This window comes from Falco cherrug, chromosome 1 (genome assembly GCF_023634085.1).
Source record: "Falco cherrug isolate bFalChe1 chromosome 1, bFalChe1.pri, whole genome shotgun sequence".
NCBI lineage: Eukaryota > Metazoa > Chordata > Aves > Falconiformes > Falconidae > Falco > Falco cherrug.
Window position 1 is genome coordinate 104355271 of NC_073697.1, and position 15573 is coordinate 104370843.

Sequence of the window (15573 nt, forward strand, 5' to 3'; positions counted from 1 at the left end):
GCTCAGACAGGAGTTTGCTGCAGCCTATAGACACCAACTGCAGCATGCGGGGGGAAAAGTGACACAAAGCCTTTAGGAATTTAATATACCCATTGGGAAAAAAGGCTGGCAATCAATTATCTTATAACCATCCCATTCAAAGTTTCATTGCTAAAAAGAATTTTTTATCATTTCAGAAAACAATTTTAAAGAACCAAACATTTGACAGTGTCTCAACTTTAATGAAACAAGACAGACAGTTCTACTCACAGCCCTGTTCAACCACACAGTGATTAAATAACTTCTACAAAACAGGTTATATGCCAGCTTTAAAAAAAATGATAACTAATTCCTGAACAAGTTTTGTTGAATTAGCACGGCAGCTGAGGACAAGGCATTAGCCTCAAGACCATTTATTCACTCTATGTTATGGATGACAAAGACCAGAACTCTTGCCTTTCAACCACAGTCTACCTGAGCAATCAACAAATATTTCCCATTCGTTTATTCGACAATTTTTTTTTAAAACCACCACCCCAAAACAAGAAACAAGAGATGACTGTTGAAAAGACTGTTAGCATGGCGTTCCATCAGCAAAGAGCCAGACTTACACCTGGTTGCACAGCACACAATAAGGTAAAGATAAAACATTACACCTTCCCTGCTTCCCAGTGGGAAGCAATACGTCGGTGTCATGCTGCACACACCAAGACAGAGTTACGGAGCAGCTGCGTGACTGCTCTACTAACCATTGACTCAAGCGCTGACATGAGGAATGTAACCACCATCCTGTTTTCAGAGGAGCCCTCATTACAGATGGACGATGCTGGTGCAGTAATTTGGGCCATTTTCCTCCTATAAAAGGAAATAAATAAAAAAAAACACCTGTTCAGAGACACACAACAGTGCAAGAAAACAAAAACCTCTCTTAAGCAAGCGAAGAAAATAAAAATATTTAAGACCCCCCAACACCCCACCACACACAAGCAACCCAACATACAGGTCAATTATCAGGAAGAAGCGCTTGCTTTTTTGTTCTTTCATGGTTCCTGCCATTCCATCCAAAGCAGGAGGTAAACTTTCCAAAGTTAAAACACTCTGCCACGACTAGACTGCAAGTTGCATGCCTAGAAAGATGCACGTTAACCGATCAGCTGCATTTACATTGATTTTTCCTTCTAAGCATGCCTGCAACTCCAGCAGTCTGGATAAACACAGCAAAACAGACCAGCATTAACATTCAGGGGGAAAAAAAATAGAAAATCATAGATCTGACATAAATATAAGAGCAATCCTTCCTGTAATTATATTATTTTTCATTTATTTTTAATTATATAAGAATTATATAATAATTATCACAAACTAGCTCAAAACCAGCCACCGCCACCCTGCCCTAAACCCACAGCCTCAGACACTACAGCATCAGTAACCACAACGTGACGGGTTTATTCTCCTATTTTTCAGTTGTAGGAGTAACACCAAAGCTAAATAGTCCCAATTAAGGTGCTAAAATTAAAAACTGTATTTCAGCAGTGACACAAGATTTAAACCTATTTTCCGTATGTCATTCAGGACACTTTCAACTTAAGACGTAACTAATAATCTTATTTTATATATATAATATATAAAAAATAAAGGGATTTTTTTTTATGCTTCTGCTGGCAGAGCTGTCCAGACAAGAATGAATATCTTGAGACCCAAGTTCCAGCAGCTGCTAAGAGCGCATTTTTCTATCTGAGTGTTGCAACCTGTTACGTTTACACGTATCTAAAGCAATAACCTGTCTGGAGGAGGAGAGAACCAACCAGTAGAGACTGGAGGAGGAGAGAACCAACCAGTAGAGATGTCACTGTTACCACTCCACACACAAGTCTTGGGGAAAAAAAAAAAATCACCTCAAAAGTCAAGACAGCTCAGCTAAACGAGACATTTCGCAATGGCTCGATGGGACAGCTTGCTGCTCCTGTAGAACCTGGGCACATGACGTGGCTCCAGTTTTCCAAGGTGATGGGTATCCTCTTGGATGTGCTGACAAGTCAGGGCAGCTGCCTGCGATCATATGTGCCTACACTACAAAAAAATGGCACTGCGTTGTTCTTCTGGTGGATCTACAGCACTTCAGGTAACAAATGGGGGGGGGGGGGGGGGGGGGGGGGAAGCAGCTAGGATCACTGCAAGCTCACAATGGACATTCAGCAGCCTTCTGGCTCTCCAGGCACAAGGCCAGCGAGGTTAAAACAGTTTTTCAACTGCGTTCTGGATGCACCAGCAGCAGCACGGCCAGCAGCTGTTTGGGGATGCTGCGATGAGAGGCTGGAAGAGCAGCACCTGCGACACGGAGGAGCAGGCGAACAGGTCCAGCACCTGGGAAAGGAGCTAAACATCAGGAGTGACTATAAAGGGCTAACTGCTGAATAACAGCGATTCCTTCAGTGAACTAAGGGAGGGTCAGCTGTGGATGGGGAGGCAGAGGCTGATGGGGTTAACCTCCAGAGGAAGAGGGGCATCTTGCTTACGGGTTGTGGAATACAGCAGGAAAATGGAGAAGGGGGGGGTTGACCTTGGCTGGATGCCCGGTGCCCACCAAGCTGCTCCATCACTCCTCTCCTCAGCAGAATGGGGTGGGAATAAGATGGAAAACAAACCTTTTGGGTCAAGATAAAGGCGGTTTAATGAAGCAATAGCAAAAGTCATGTGTGCAAAAAAGCAAAGGAACACAGAAGATGTTATTCTCTACTTCCCATCAGCAGCGATGTTTGACCACTTCCTGGGAAGCAGGGCTCCAGCGTGCGGAGCAGATGCTCCAGAAGGCAAATGTCATAAGTAACAAATGCCCCGCTTCCTCCTCCTTTCTCTTAGCTTTTATATCTGAGCAGACGTTATATGGTATGGAATATCCCGTTGGTCGCTTTGGCTCAGCTGTCCTGGCTGTGCCCCCTCCCAAGACCTTGCCCACCCCCAGCCTACTGGTGTGGGGGGAGGTTGGAGAGGCAGCCTGGATGCTGTGCGAGCGCTGCTCAGCGGGAGCCGAAGCCCTGGTGTGTTACCACCATCTTTCCAACCACCGAGACAAGCACAGCCCTGTGAGGGCTGCTGCGGGGCTCAGCCAGCCCCAGTGCAGGAGATTATGATGAGATGTAAATAAATCAGTCTTCACTGAGCCATGATGTCTTGAAATGCAGTAAGAGTTCTCAAGCTCATCTTTGGAACTCCTTTAGATTTGGGATGCTGACAGTGATTTTAAACATGATAGCTTTTAGACTTTTTAAAATGGTATCTTAACAATCCGATATTAAAGATGAAATGGAACATAACTACACATTTCCCCTCTCTTCCCGGTCTCTGCTCACTGTCTGATGCAGTTGTTCTGCACCAGTTCAACACCTTCCAAGGCAGCAGTGGCACAAACATAGGCACCGACCCCATGCTAGGTGAAAAATCATGCTGTATAAAAACAAGAGTGAATTTATTTTCTATTTTGCAGAAGTACCTGGGTCCTGAAAGCAAAGGAAATCCCAGCCATCATTTGAAGGCTGTGGATGCACAAGCACATCAGAGAAGCACCAGCTCAGGCAGTCTTCCCCCATGCAGAATTGTTCCTGTCCCTGGCAGGTGGTTCCTGACCCACAGGCACACAGTGAATCCAGTCAGGGAGCTTCTCCTCCCCATTCCCTGGACAAGCACCCCACTGAGCCCGGTCCCAGTTTGGTTCAGTGCACAGCCCCGCAGACAGCCGTCCTGGCTCCGTGGTGAGGACAGCACACCCCAAGTGACCTTGCTGCTGCACATCAAGCCACAGCCTCCGTATCTCAGAATCACACTTGGATCAGGAGCTGGGTTGGGTTATCATGGGTCTACTTTTTTAACAACATTGGAAAGAGTCTTTCCAAACTGTAAAGTCATAATATCTTGTATTTTCAGGATACCCATTCTTTAACCAGTTTGTGTAGTGCCACTTCAGTGCTTCACGTAGATTCAAGAGACACCCTGCTGCACCATGGCAGCACCAAGAGTACTTCTTCCTACCCACTTGACACCAAGTCACACGTGGGGGATTTCTCCCCCCTCCCTGCCATTTTCCCAGTTTCTCCCTTTCCGACAACAGTTTTCTCCACTATCCTTACCCATCCCACTGGGACAGTGTTTATTATTAGGAAGAGTAGGGTATGGTTCAGCAGATCCCATGAACCTGGCTGCTTTTCCAGCCCGTAGGAAGTGCGTGACCCCGCCACTGTCCAACGTAAATCCCCAGTGCAAAGCCTTGGAAAGTGTAACGCCTTACCCATTACCAACCTGCTACACAAGAAGGACAATTTAAAAACCATCCTCTGAACAATTATAAGCCGGCTGCCAGAATATCACTTATGATGTATCTATTAATCTTAATCACATATTGCTAAAAAAGAACTTCCAGATCAGTTAATATTAGTTATAATTACCTATAAATCCTTCAGCTTAACTGTGCCAAGATGAGCCTTTGCCTAAGGCTTGTAGCAACGAACAAAGCTCAGCAAAATACACAGGCAGAGTACTGAGGATGCAGCATTTAGCCATCCCTGCTGTAGTTTAACCCCAGCCGGCAGCTCAGCCCCACACAGCCGCTTGCCCACCCCCCAAAGTGGGATGGGGGAAAGAATCAGGAGGGCGTAAAGTCAAAAAACCTGTGGACTGAGATAGAGAAGAAAAGCCGTGCTCACAGGCAAAGCAAACCAAGTAATTCATTCACCACGTCCCATGGGCAGGCAGGTGCGCAGCCATCTCCAGGAGAGCAGGGCTCCATCACCTGTAACGGTGACTTGGGAAGAGAAATGCCATCGCGCCCAACATCCCCCTCCTTCCTCCTGCTTCCCCCAGCTTTATATGCCGAGCATGACGCCATATGGTGTCGGATAACCCCTGGGTCAGTCGGGGTCAGCTGTCCCAGCCATGTCCCCTCCCAGTTCCTGGTGGCCCCCAGCCGGCTCGCTGGTGGGGTGGGGTGAGGAGCAGAAGGGCCCCCACACTGTGCAGGCGCTGCTCAGCAATAATGAAAACATCCCTGCGTTATCAACGCTGCTGCCAGCACAAATCCCAAACACAGCCCCATACTGGCTACTGTGATGAAAATTAACTCCATCCCAGCCAAAACCAGTGTACTGCGTCATGAGAAGGTCACCTTCATACAGAGCTAAAAATCCCCCTGGATGTTCCTTTCACAAGGAGAAAAACAAAGACCAAAACTAGCAGCTTTTCAGGATGCCAAATCAAACCAACATGTATCTTACTCCACATGTTTCTGGCTGGCTTCTACTTTGAAGAACCTAAAAATAGAAACACTGAAGGCAAGAGAGAACAAAACAAGACACAGTTCCTTTCCATCCTCCCTTTACTCACCGAGGGGCAGACCCACCAGCCTTGGTAAACCCAACAGGAACAGATACGCTCCCTAGGACTTGCTTGTTAGACACACAAAAAGCAAAAGTAAGAAAATAATTAAGCTTGATGAAAAAAGACAGGTACCGAAGCACAGAAAGAACCCATATGGAAAATTAGGGGGTAAATAAAAATGAAGGAATATGCATTTCTGCATAGTCTTAATAAGCAATATCACACATTTTTACCTTTTTACCAGATGTAAAGCAAGTGGGTATTCCCAAAATAGGACATCTATTCATTGTCTGCTCTCCAGACGGAATTCTCTCCAGAAAAGCAGCTGTGAATGCCAAAGCATACTTCTCTCCACTAACCCCTCACCAAGCGTAACAAACACTAAAACAAATCTTGCCACGCTGATAGAAAAGAACGTTCCTGCAGTACAGCTGGACACGAATTTGCGTGAGCCCATCCTTACACGCCACTGAAGATGTGCTGCTCCCTATGGGACAGAAGTCCAGCTCCTGCTCGATGCCCACGGGCCACTTCTGTTACCTGGGGAAAACCAGTTATTCTAGCGGAGGAAAAAAGCACGCGTTTCATTATGAAGCTGGAACAAGAAGAAACCTAAGAAAATATATCATTAAAAAAAAAAAAAAAAAATCTCATGAAGCCAGACTGCTTCTTGGCTGTTGCAGCTTTCACCCCTTGGCTTCTCTGCCTTCTGAGCCAAGGCACAATTTCAGCATATTTAACTCTGCCCCAATATTGGCCTTCTGACAAAGGGCAGAAGCTGGTTCCTTCCAAACTGTCCAGATTAATACTCACAAGCTGTTAAGTGCAAATGAATCTTTTTAAACAGATCTTGGTTAAAAATCTGTCATCATCTTCTTCCTACAATTTAGTTCAGCGATCCCACGCTTCAGAGGAAATGAAGTCTGACGGTCCTCAGCTAAGGCAGCACAGAAACTCTGTTGGGATGCAAACCTACCACTGCCGGCATTCCTGATTTTCTGTAACCCATCCACCCTAGCCACGGTGCACACAGGGTTAGGAGACTGCCACCTGCATCCTCCAGTGTTCGTTCGCAGCTGACATACGCCATCCCGTTATTCCTTGTTAAGACATGTCACTGATCATCTTAAAATTATACAAATAACTCTATAAGCAACAATTTTCTGCTCCTTCCAGCCACTAGACTGCTCACACGTAGCCGAAACACAAGAAGCTTAAGAGCAAGGGTGCTCCGGCTGCGCGGCATCCCTACCTTCAGATACACACAACGATTTTTGGAAAGGAAATATTTTCAACAGCCACAACCCAAGAGAAACAGAAGCAAAGGATCCGGGAGCGCCTTCACAAAAGCATTGCCGGTTCTTCACCATCTGCATCTGGCACGTGTAGATTATGAATCAAATTGGATGAGCAACATCCCCGTTAGCTCTGTGAAGGACCAGGCTGCCGTGAACCACACGGAGTGCCGCAGTGCCGTCCCACACCAGGCAGGAGCAGCTCCAGACAGTCCCAGCCAGCTCAACCCAAAGCGAAGAGGCAGAGGCAGGTCTGGCAGCGCTTCACTCTGCTCACAGCCTACACCGCAAACGAGAAGGCAAAGCTTCCCAGCATCAGGAACAGGAAGGAGAGACAACACGGAGCTACCGGAGGGCATTTAGTCAACCCAAACCCATCGGGGTTTCTCTCTTCTGGTTTACTGCCAGCTCCTCCAGACAGGAGGTGGCTCCCTTGGAGGTACACAGCTGGGCACATCTGCCAGAGCCATGTCACGTACACAGGCATGTCAGCCCCTAGCCGAGACTGAACCCAGGCTACTAACCCCCTGCTAAAAATGAATAAAAGTGACTCTCAAGGACAGCAGAGCAGCCCTGAAGAAGCCTCGTAAGGTCCCGGGGAGGCTCTGCCCCTCTCCCCCCACACATACTCCCTGAAGCACCCCTGCTGTCTTCCATGCCAGCCTCAGCCACAGCAGCAGGGTGGCCGACTCCAGAAAAGCATGCAGCACCATTAAAGTCAACCTTCATTTTCCTTTGCTCACTAAAAAACCTGTTTATCTCCCCAACCTCGAGCTGCAGCACCTTCTAGCCCCAGCCACCAGGAACAGAGGGGTGGCACTCGCTGGTTTCATACCCTGGTGAGCACACCCGTGCCGTTCATCCCTGGCACCACCACGGTGCAGCACAGTGGCCATGGCACACGGCAGCTGGGACTTTCACTGCCACCATGTCAATCCCACTCCCATCACAGGGATTTAACTGGCAGCAGCAGAATCAACAAGACTCAGTACGGAATGTTTGGCTTACCCCAACAAACCCCACCAGTAGAGCACCACATCCCTCTCTAATTAACAGAATTTGCAAAATCACGCCACTCGGAAATACCATCTCGCTGGAAATCAACACGCCGCCCCACACCCCCACTGCAGTGCTCACCGATTTAAGCTTGCCTTCCCCCCCCCGCCCCTCCCAGGGCAGCTGAGCAGGTCTGCAACCACAGGCAGTCGGGGAGGAGGAGAAGGGCACTAACGAACCAAGGTCGGAGGGAACACGGGGTGCCCAGTGCACCCAGCACACCCAGCCAGCACAGCCACTCCAAACCAGCAGCGTCTTGCTGCGGGCAGGGGGAAGCATGGTTCATGACACAGCTGTGAGACCCCCCCTTCACAACCAGCAATAATTAATCCCCATTTTTCTAGGTACTTTTATGATACTCAGCACTGCATGATGACTTAAGTCAGCCTAGATGGCAACTACCTCCACTGCTTCTAAGAACCATTAAAAAAGTAAACCAAGATTCCAGCGACTTATTTTAAAAGCACCTCTGATTCCTCTCATTCCACATTCCACGTAATGTTTGCAAAGGGATATTTAAATCTGATTTTCACCATTTCTAAAGATTCCTACAGACCACAAAATCTTAGATAAAACGAAAATGTGGTATCTATATACCTCACAAGGCAACTATATAAAAGCGAACGTAATTAAGAAACCATCAGTGTAAAAGTCCCTTTCTGTACTCAAGACAGACCTGGGGAACAACTCACTTAGCTTTTGAGTACACAGCATCCTCCTGCAGCACGTAGGCATTCGTAAATTATGGTGAAATCATGTAAACAAAATTAAATATTAATCACAGCAGTCCTGACCACCTGATAACTTCTGTCTTTACCAGCATAATTATATTTACTTAGTCAACATGATCGTCGAATAACAATGACTTTAGTTCTGTGTGTCCATCAACACTTACTCATAATATTTGAGAAGTGAATTAGTCTAAACTCTTTTGGTATTTATTTAATTATAAGAAAATTGGTGCCGGCGCCTTTTCCAGAGCGACAAATTGATGTCCTCCCTAGCACGAGCTGCTCCTTTGGATTTCCGTGCCATACCGCTAGAGTCACAGGAAACACAAGGGCAAACAAAACAGTTCCGCTGGCATCCCCACAGGGAGCTAAAGTCACACTAGGTACCCCTCTGTGGTTTAACACCTTGGAAAAAATTAAAAAAATAAATTGATGGGGTGATTATATTTTTTGTTAGGTGGTACTCGAGGCGCATCCCTTTGCTGCCCAGCACCAGCATCTCGTGGCACTGATTGCCCCATCACTCCTCAGCAGCACCCGGCCCTTCGCTTAGTCACCTCCTTCCCTCCGCGTTTTCCTCCCTTTAGTCCCATTATAGTAATTAATTTAGTCTTTAACCAAACGGGCCAGCACACCCATTTCCACAGCACTGGGTACAGGTGTTCCTCCTGGGATTGAAGCGTTTATGCCCATCCCATCAGAAGTCACTCTCCTCCCAGGATCGGAGCCCAGAGATAAAAGCTAATTCCACCAGCAAGCGTTTGGGAACGTGTCATTTTTTGTTGGAAAACTGACAAATTCATCGGTTTTCCAAAAGAAGACCAGTTTCAGCCAAACTCCTGGGAAAAAGTTCCCATGCCCTGATGGACAAGGGACCCCGGCAGCCTCTCACCGGGCTGTACAATGGACAACCCTTCATGCCATCTGGTCTACCTCATGCATTTAAAAGAAAAAAAATATATTCAAATGTTAAGAAAAAAATATTCTAAATTCCACCCTAAACTGCTCTAAACGTTAAGAAAAAAACCACTCTAAAATCCACTAAAGATTAAGACAAAAAAAATATTAAAATCTAAACTCTTCTAAAAGTTAACAAAAAAACATAAAAAAAACTATCCTCCCCTAAACGTTAAGGTAAAAAAATTAAAAACCTCTAAATGCCTCTAAATGTTAAGCAAAAAACCTCATTAACTCCTCTAGATGTTAAGAAAAAAATAAGAAAAATGTAAACTCCTCAAAATAAAAAAATAAAATGAATCTAAAACCCTCTAAATGTTAAGAAAAAAATATCTAAACTCCTATGGATGTTCATAAATTTAAAAAAAAAAATCTAAACTCCTTTGAATGTTAAGAAATATAAAAGAACCTAAACTCCTCTGAATACTAAGGAAAAATTAAAGAAAATTTAAAAACCTCCAAATATCAATAAAAAATCCAAACTCCTTCAAATATTAAGAAAAAAAATTAAAATACTAAACTCTACTAAATGTTAAGAAAAAAAATATCTAAATGCCTCTAAACGTTAAGAAAAAGAAATACAAAACTGGAAGAGGCTGCGCTGGGACCCGCCGGTGCTGGGACCCGCCGGTGCCGCCCCCCGCTCCGTGCAGCGGCGCGGCCCACGCGGGCCGCGGCCGGGAGGGGGCGGCCCCACCGCAGCTCCTTTGCATATCCCGCCCCGCCCCCTTCCCGCCTGCGCCCAATCGCCGCCGCCCCTCGCAGGGCTCCGGCACGTGCGCACCGCCCCGCCGACCAATGGGAGACGGGGGCACGGTGGCAGCGCCCACCCCCCCACACCCCCCCCCCCGGTGGCCGGGGTCCCGGGGGAGGGGGCGGTGAAGGGCGCGGGGCCCCGCCCCCCCGGCGCCGAGCCCCCCTCGCCCCCGGCCCGGGCGGGAGCGGCGCGACCGGCCACCCCGCTACCCCGCGGCTGCGGCCCCGCCGCCCCTCACCCCCCGCCGCGGGGCCTCCCCTCGGGGACCGGCGGGGTAACGGTGCCGCCCGTCGCGCCGGCCAGGCCCGCTCCCGCCCTCCCACTCACCCGCCGCCGGGCGCGGGCAGCGCGGTGCCGCTGGCTGCAGGCGACGAGGCGCCGCCGGGCTGCGGGAGAAGGGCCGGGCCGGGGGCGCGTCTCCCCGCGGGCTCGCAGCGGGCACGGCGATAGGCCCGGGCGGCCGCACGGCCCCGCTCTTATCCTCACGGTGTCGGGCAGAGCCCAGCGCCGCTCCGGGGAGGGGAGGGGGCAGGTTTTTTTGTTCGCGGAGCCGCGGCCGCGCAGGCGCGTCCCTCGCGGGGGCCGCCGGGAGCCGCAGTCCGGCGGCGGCGGCCGGGCCGGGCCGAGGGGAGGGCCCCGGACTGCGGCTCCCGCCGTGCCCCGCGCCGGGAGGGGCGGCCGGCGCCCTGCGCCCCGCGGGGGCCGGGACGGAAGATGGAGGCGCGGGGGGAGCGGCCTCCCGCCGCCCCCGGGCCTGCCGCCCCCCTGCGGCCTGCCCCGGGGAGCGCCGGGCCTCCCGACGTGCGGCGGCCCAGCCTGGCCAGTGGGGCCCGGGGCGGTCCCAGCGCTCCCGAACCCGCGCTGCAGCCCTTGAGCAGAAACCCCTGCCTTTTCCATGTATTTTTTTCCATTTAATAACGAACCTCAGAGCAAAACCATTTCCCCGTTGGTGAAAGTTCGTTTCTTTCTTTGACAAAGGTGCTCCGCGCAACGGATTCCACCGCCGAGGTCTGTTCTGGGTGCAGCCAGGCCCGCATTGCGGCTGGCATCGCTGTTCTCATCCTTTGAACTTGGCTTCAGCACGGTAAATGCGGATAGAAAGTTTTCCGCTCACCAGGAAACGTTGCATTGCAACGTCAGTTCCAACACCAAAAAAGTGCTCTTAAAAATAAACTCTTTCATAAATACCAACATTTTTCTTATAGTGTGTATAGGACTGTTGAGATCTAAATAAAACAGTTAATGGTATTTTCAAACATGAACCATGTCTAGAGTTGGTCAAGAGCAACCATCAAACACCACGATTTCAACTAAATTTCCCTTGTAAAGGAAACAAGCACGCTCAGTTGAAAGCATTCAGCTTTCCCCTCATTGCAATACATAGCAATAAATCAAACTGGAAATTAAAGCTTAGAAGCTGTCTGCTTGGAAAGGGCCCTGCAGGAGATGCGTGGGCCGTTCCCGTACCGTGGCTGTTGGGGCTATGGAGTTTGTGCAAAACAAACACCAATCTGCAAACCCTGACCAGCGTCCCTCAAGCAAACGGCCCAAGTGATTCAAGATGTTGCGGCTCTCAGTGGTTCCCTGCCAGTGTTCAGCTGGATGCAACTTCTCATCATTGTGGGAAAGGGACAGAAGCATCCTGCAGTGGCACAGCAAAAAAGAGAAAAACACCAAAACCAAAAAACCCCACCAAAACACTAAAAAAAACCCCAAAAAAGACACACACACAAAAAAAAGCCACCACCAACTTTCATCACTACCTTAAACTAAACTAGAAGATTTTGCCTTACAGCACTTGGGCGATTCCTTCTGGCAGATCCTGTGTAGGGAAAGGCATCACCTCTGGTGAAGGACTTCAGCACTAGAGACACTGAATCTTTCTAAGCAGCCACAACTCTTTTGTAAATCCACATCAGCTCCTCTTGCTGTTCAGATGGCATTTTTCGCGGAAGGCATCGCTCCTCCATAACTGCATACTGTCATCTTACTGTACCTGACTGCACACGCAGCCCATAGTGGCCATTTCATGCAGATTTCGATGTGCTAAGGACACCCTGTCCAAAAGTTACTCAAGCAAATCCTCCTGGAAGACGGGAGAAGTTTTACCTGCCTAAGAAATGGAAGCTCATTGCCAGGACATCACTTGGAGGCTGTGTCCGGACCCTCGTCCTGCTGGCATGAGCTGTTCCTGGTGGCAGAGGAGATGCCTTTTGGCTACGCAGCATCACCTCATGATTTATTTTGAGGGTCATGTGTGGCAGCTGCTTCCTGCTGGAAGGACTGTGTTGCTGCCACGTGGGTCCTCAGAAGAGTAGAAATTCGGTATTTCTCAGGGACAAGGTTTTGTATGCCTCTCTGCCACCCGACCCAGCCACGTGAGCTATGGAGCTGGATAAAGTTTAGGAGTTAACTGAAGTCAGAGAGTTAAACTTAAGTCATGCTTCATGCAGAATAGTGTTTACCCAGTGTGGCTGCAAGATGAGTAACTGAAAAATTGGTTCCTTAAGGCTTCTAAATCCATCTGAGACATTCGCTGGGTGTTGTAAATCAATGCTCAGACTAGAAATAACTTGTATGTTTTTAGTAGCTAGAGTAATTAACAACTGTAACATATTACCATGGACCACAATGGTTTCTCCATCAGTTCAGAGCCTGGAAATTCAGGAAATACCTTCTAGAAAAGACGTTCAGTGTAATACACAGCCTCTGTGGATTTTTACCCGCAGATTCCTGAACTGACCGTTACATATAACATCTGACCAGTTAATCTTTACATTGTTTCTAGATTTAAAATTCAAGAACGAGTCTTCTAGCTTCAGAAAATATTTTGATGTAAATTCCTTGCTTCAAAGTATTTTGTATCCCTTTGCTTTTCCCTTGACTAGTTAACCAGCTGGGCTTCAACTACAGATTGAACGAGATTTTCACACAACTACAAGGCAAGCAAAACATTTATTTTAAATAAGGGAGCCAGACTGTAAAACTAAAAACGTTGGAAGAGAGGAGTCGAATTCAGTTATTTTTGTCATCATTTAAAAAAAAAAAATATTCCATTTCAAGTTCATAAGCCTTCTTCTGAAAATAAATTGAGACCACTACATTTATTTTTTTTTAACTTACTCATTAGTTTGGGGAATTATTCTGTTTCATCCCCAGAAACATGCATTATTCTCTTTAGCACTGACAAAAGCTAGGCTGCCTTTATCAGAAGGCTTTGCTTCACTGTATGGAAGAAGTTACAAATTTAACCTCAAGCTAAGTTAGCGTAGGGGATTTCAGTCAACTCACCCTTGAAGTTTCTATGGGTAAATCTAAATATCCTTGACAACTTCCATCTAACATCTGAGAGTCTGAAAACCTTATCGTATGCCCTCTGGAACTACTGGAGTCCTTAAAAATGGGTGAAGGGGTGGAGGGCACAGAGAAACCAACCAGTCTTACACTGATCACCACTTGCTTTTCCAGGCAGGAAAACTTCAACACCCCTGCTAAAAACTTCATGCGTGGCAGGTTTGGATCCAATCCCAATTCTTCCACCCCAGTACTGCCTTATCTTTGTCCAGCACAGGATATGCGCCTCAATTTGCCAGCCTTTACTTGGTGTTTTGCCATTTCTTCCTCAAAGCGTTTTAGTTCCAGGATTCATGTATATAACCTTTGAATAGAGGGGGAGTGCAGACGGAGAGGAAGCCCCAGCGTCTTGTAAAAAAAAATAACACAGAATTATATTGTCTTTTATATTTAGTGCAGAAGTCAGGCTGCAGAGTCTGGAAGCTATGAGCAAATCTGTCAGACCCCCAGAGCACTGGGTTCGTAGTTCCCCGCTGTGTGCTGTTTCTTTTATATGTAGATGTAATCTCTTTCCTTCTCCCAAATTTTTTTTTTAATTGCAACTTCCAATCCAGTATAGCTCTACTACAGCTCAGGAAGAGCAACACGCTCTTTGTGTCAGAGCACAGTAGCGATGACAGACCAGAACAAGACTATAGCGATTCACATTTTTTCCAGCACACGGCTCCAGATAAGCTTATTTCATGCTCCTTTACCAATTTTCCTTTGCTCCAGTTCTCTAGATTCCTCTGCAGTTTTCTTTCACCAAGTTTTTTTCTCTGTTAAATAGTAAATAAGGACATCCTGTATTTTTCCTTTGAATGTGGTGCATGTGATAAGGCTGGTGAACACATGGGCAGTACAAATATTTGGCCAGTAAAAGCACAGGCACTGTTTTCTCCTATCATTTACTCATCTTCCCTCAGTTACAGATGTTCTGGGAAGTTTAGCAAGGAATGTTTACTAGAATGTCTTGGCTCTCCCCTCCACATCCCCCCAGAGTGGTGATCTTAAATCAAGAGCCTTCTATTACCATTTTTAATGTCAACATGAAATCTATAGACTAGGCAGAAATTCTGCACTGGCTTGTGTGCTGTAACTTGAAGAAGGAAGCATTTAAAAATAATTCACCTTTTGTGACAGAGGGTTACAGTGACAATAAACATGTGTTTTTCCAAAGATCAGGAAAAAAAACAACCCACAAAGCAAAACCAAAAACTTGACATGCTCTCCAGAATTGCAGGCGCTAGCAGTAGGTCACTGGGACCCCTAAACACATCTACTTACAGCACAAAAGAAGTTGCCACTCTGAAAATACCCAGCAAATCTGTGCGGTAAGATGCTTTGATGAGCACAGTGGTTAACGTGGACATGAAAAGTATCTGCGGCTGCTGAGTAATTATTCATGTCTCAGAATGGTCGGTGCCCTCGCAGGCTCATGCAGACGTTGCTGCATCCGCTGGTGCTTCCCAAATTTTCCTCCCAGCCATGCCAGCCGGGGACCGAGTGTTTCTAAAATGAAAGCCGGGAGGGTTGTGCACAAGATGGCAGAGCGGGAGATGTGCCAGCATCCCGCCACGCGCTCCTGGGCCCGCTCCAGCCCAGCGCCAGGCTCAGGCCGGCACTGCAAAGCGTCCCAGGCAGCGGAAAGGACAGCGCGAGCAAACACGAAACGTGATAGTTCAGACCTAGTGCAGGCGCGCTGCAAATGAGTTCAGCTGTGTAACCCACATCTTCAAGGAACGCAGAAGCCAGCAGTGCTTGTGTCTTGTGTGTTTAGCCAATCCCTCAAATAATTTTTTATTTTTTTTCTATTAGGAGGGAATTAGATCGGGGGGTTGCCAGTGATGCTTTATCATCCAAGAGAGGGTTTGGGGGATCTTCTAATTTTGTTTGGGTTTTTCCCCCCCCCTCGCCCCTTCATGCTCCTCACTAAGAAATCTTTGCTAGTGTAATTATGGAGCCTAGATCAAGCTGTTGACAAACAGACCAGCAATTTGGGCACCTACATATTTGATACAAATACCCACAACAGCAAAGGCTGAAAAGGGATTCTTGTACTTGCAATAAAAGATGGACATTTCTACTCAACCTACGT

The 15573-nt window shown here is 47.6% G+C and overlaps 1 protein-coding gene across 3 annotated transcripts in view; it reads right to left on the reverse strand.

Annotated features, from left to right (window-relative positions):
• GTF2I (general transcription factor IIi) overlaps positions 1-10782 on the reverse strand; it is a 78279-nt gene extending 67497 nt beyond the window's left edge. For 2 of the 3 annotated variants that reach the window (XR_008732816.1, XM_055714154.1), the window contains exons 1-2: positions 10470-10782; positions 729-834 (exon numbers count right to left, since the gene is read on the reverse strand). Coding sequence is in view for 2 of the 3 variants with exons in the window: in XM_055714154.1 (XP_055570129.1) it covers positions 729-827 (99 nt within the window). In the remaining variant the exon portion in view is untranslated. The remainder of the gene's footprint in view (positions 1-728; positions 835-10469) is intronic. The other variant, XM_055714148.1, reaches the window with a different exon arrangement.
• Positions 10783-15573: the final 4791 nt, after the last annotated feature.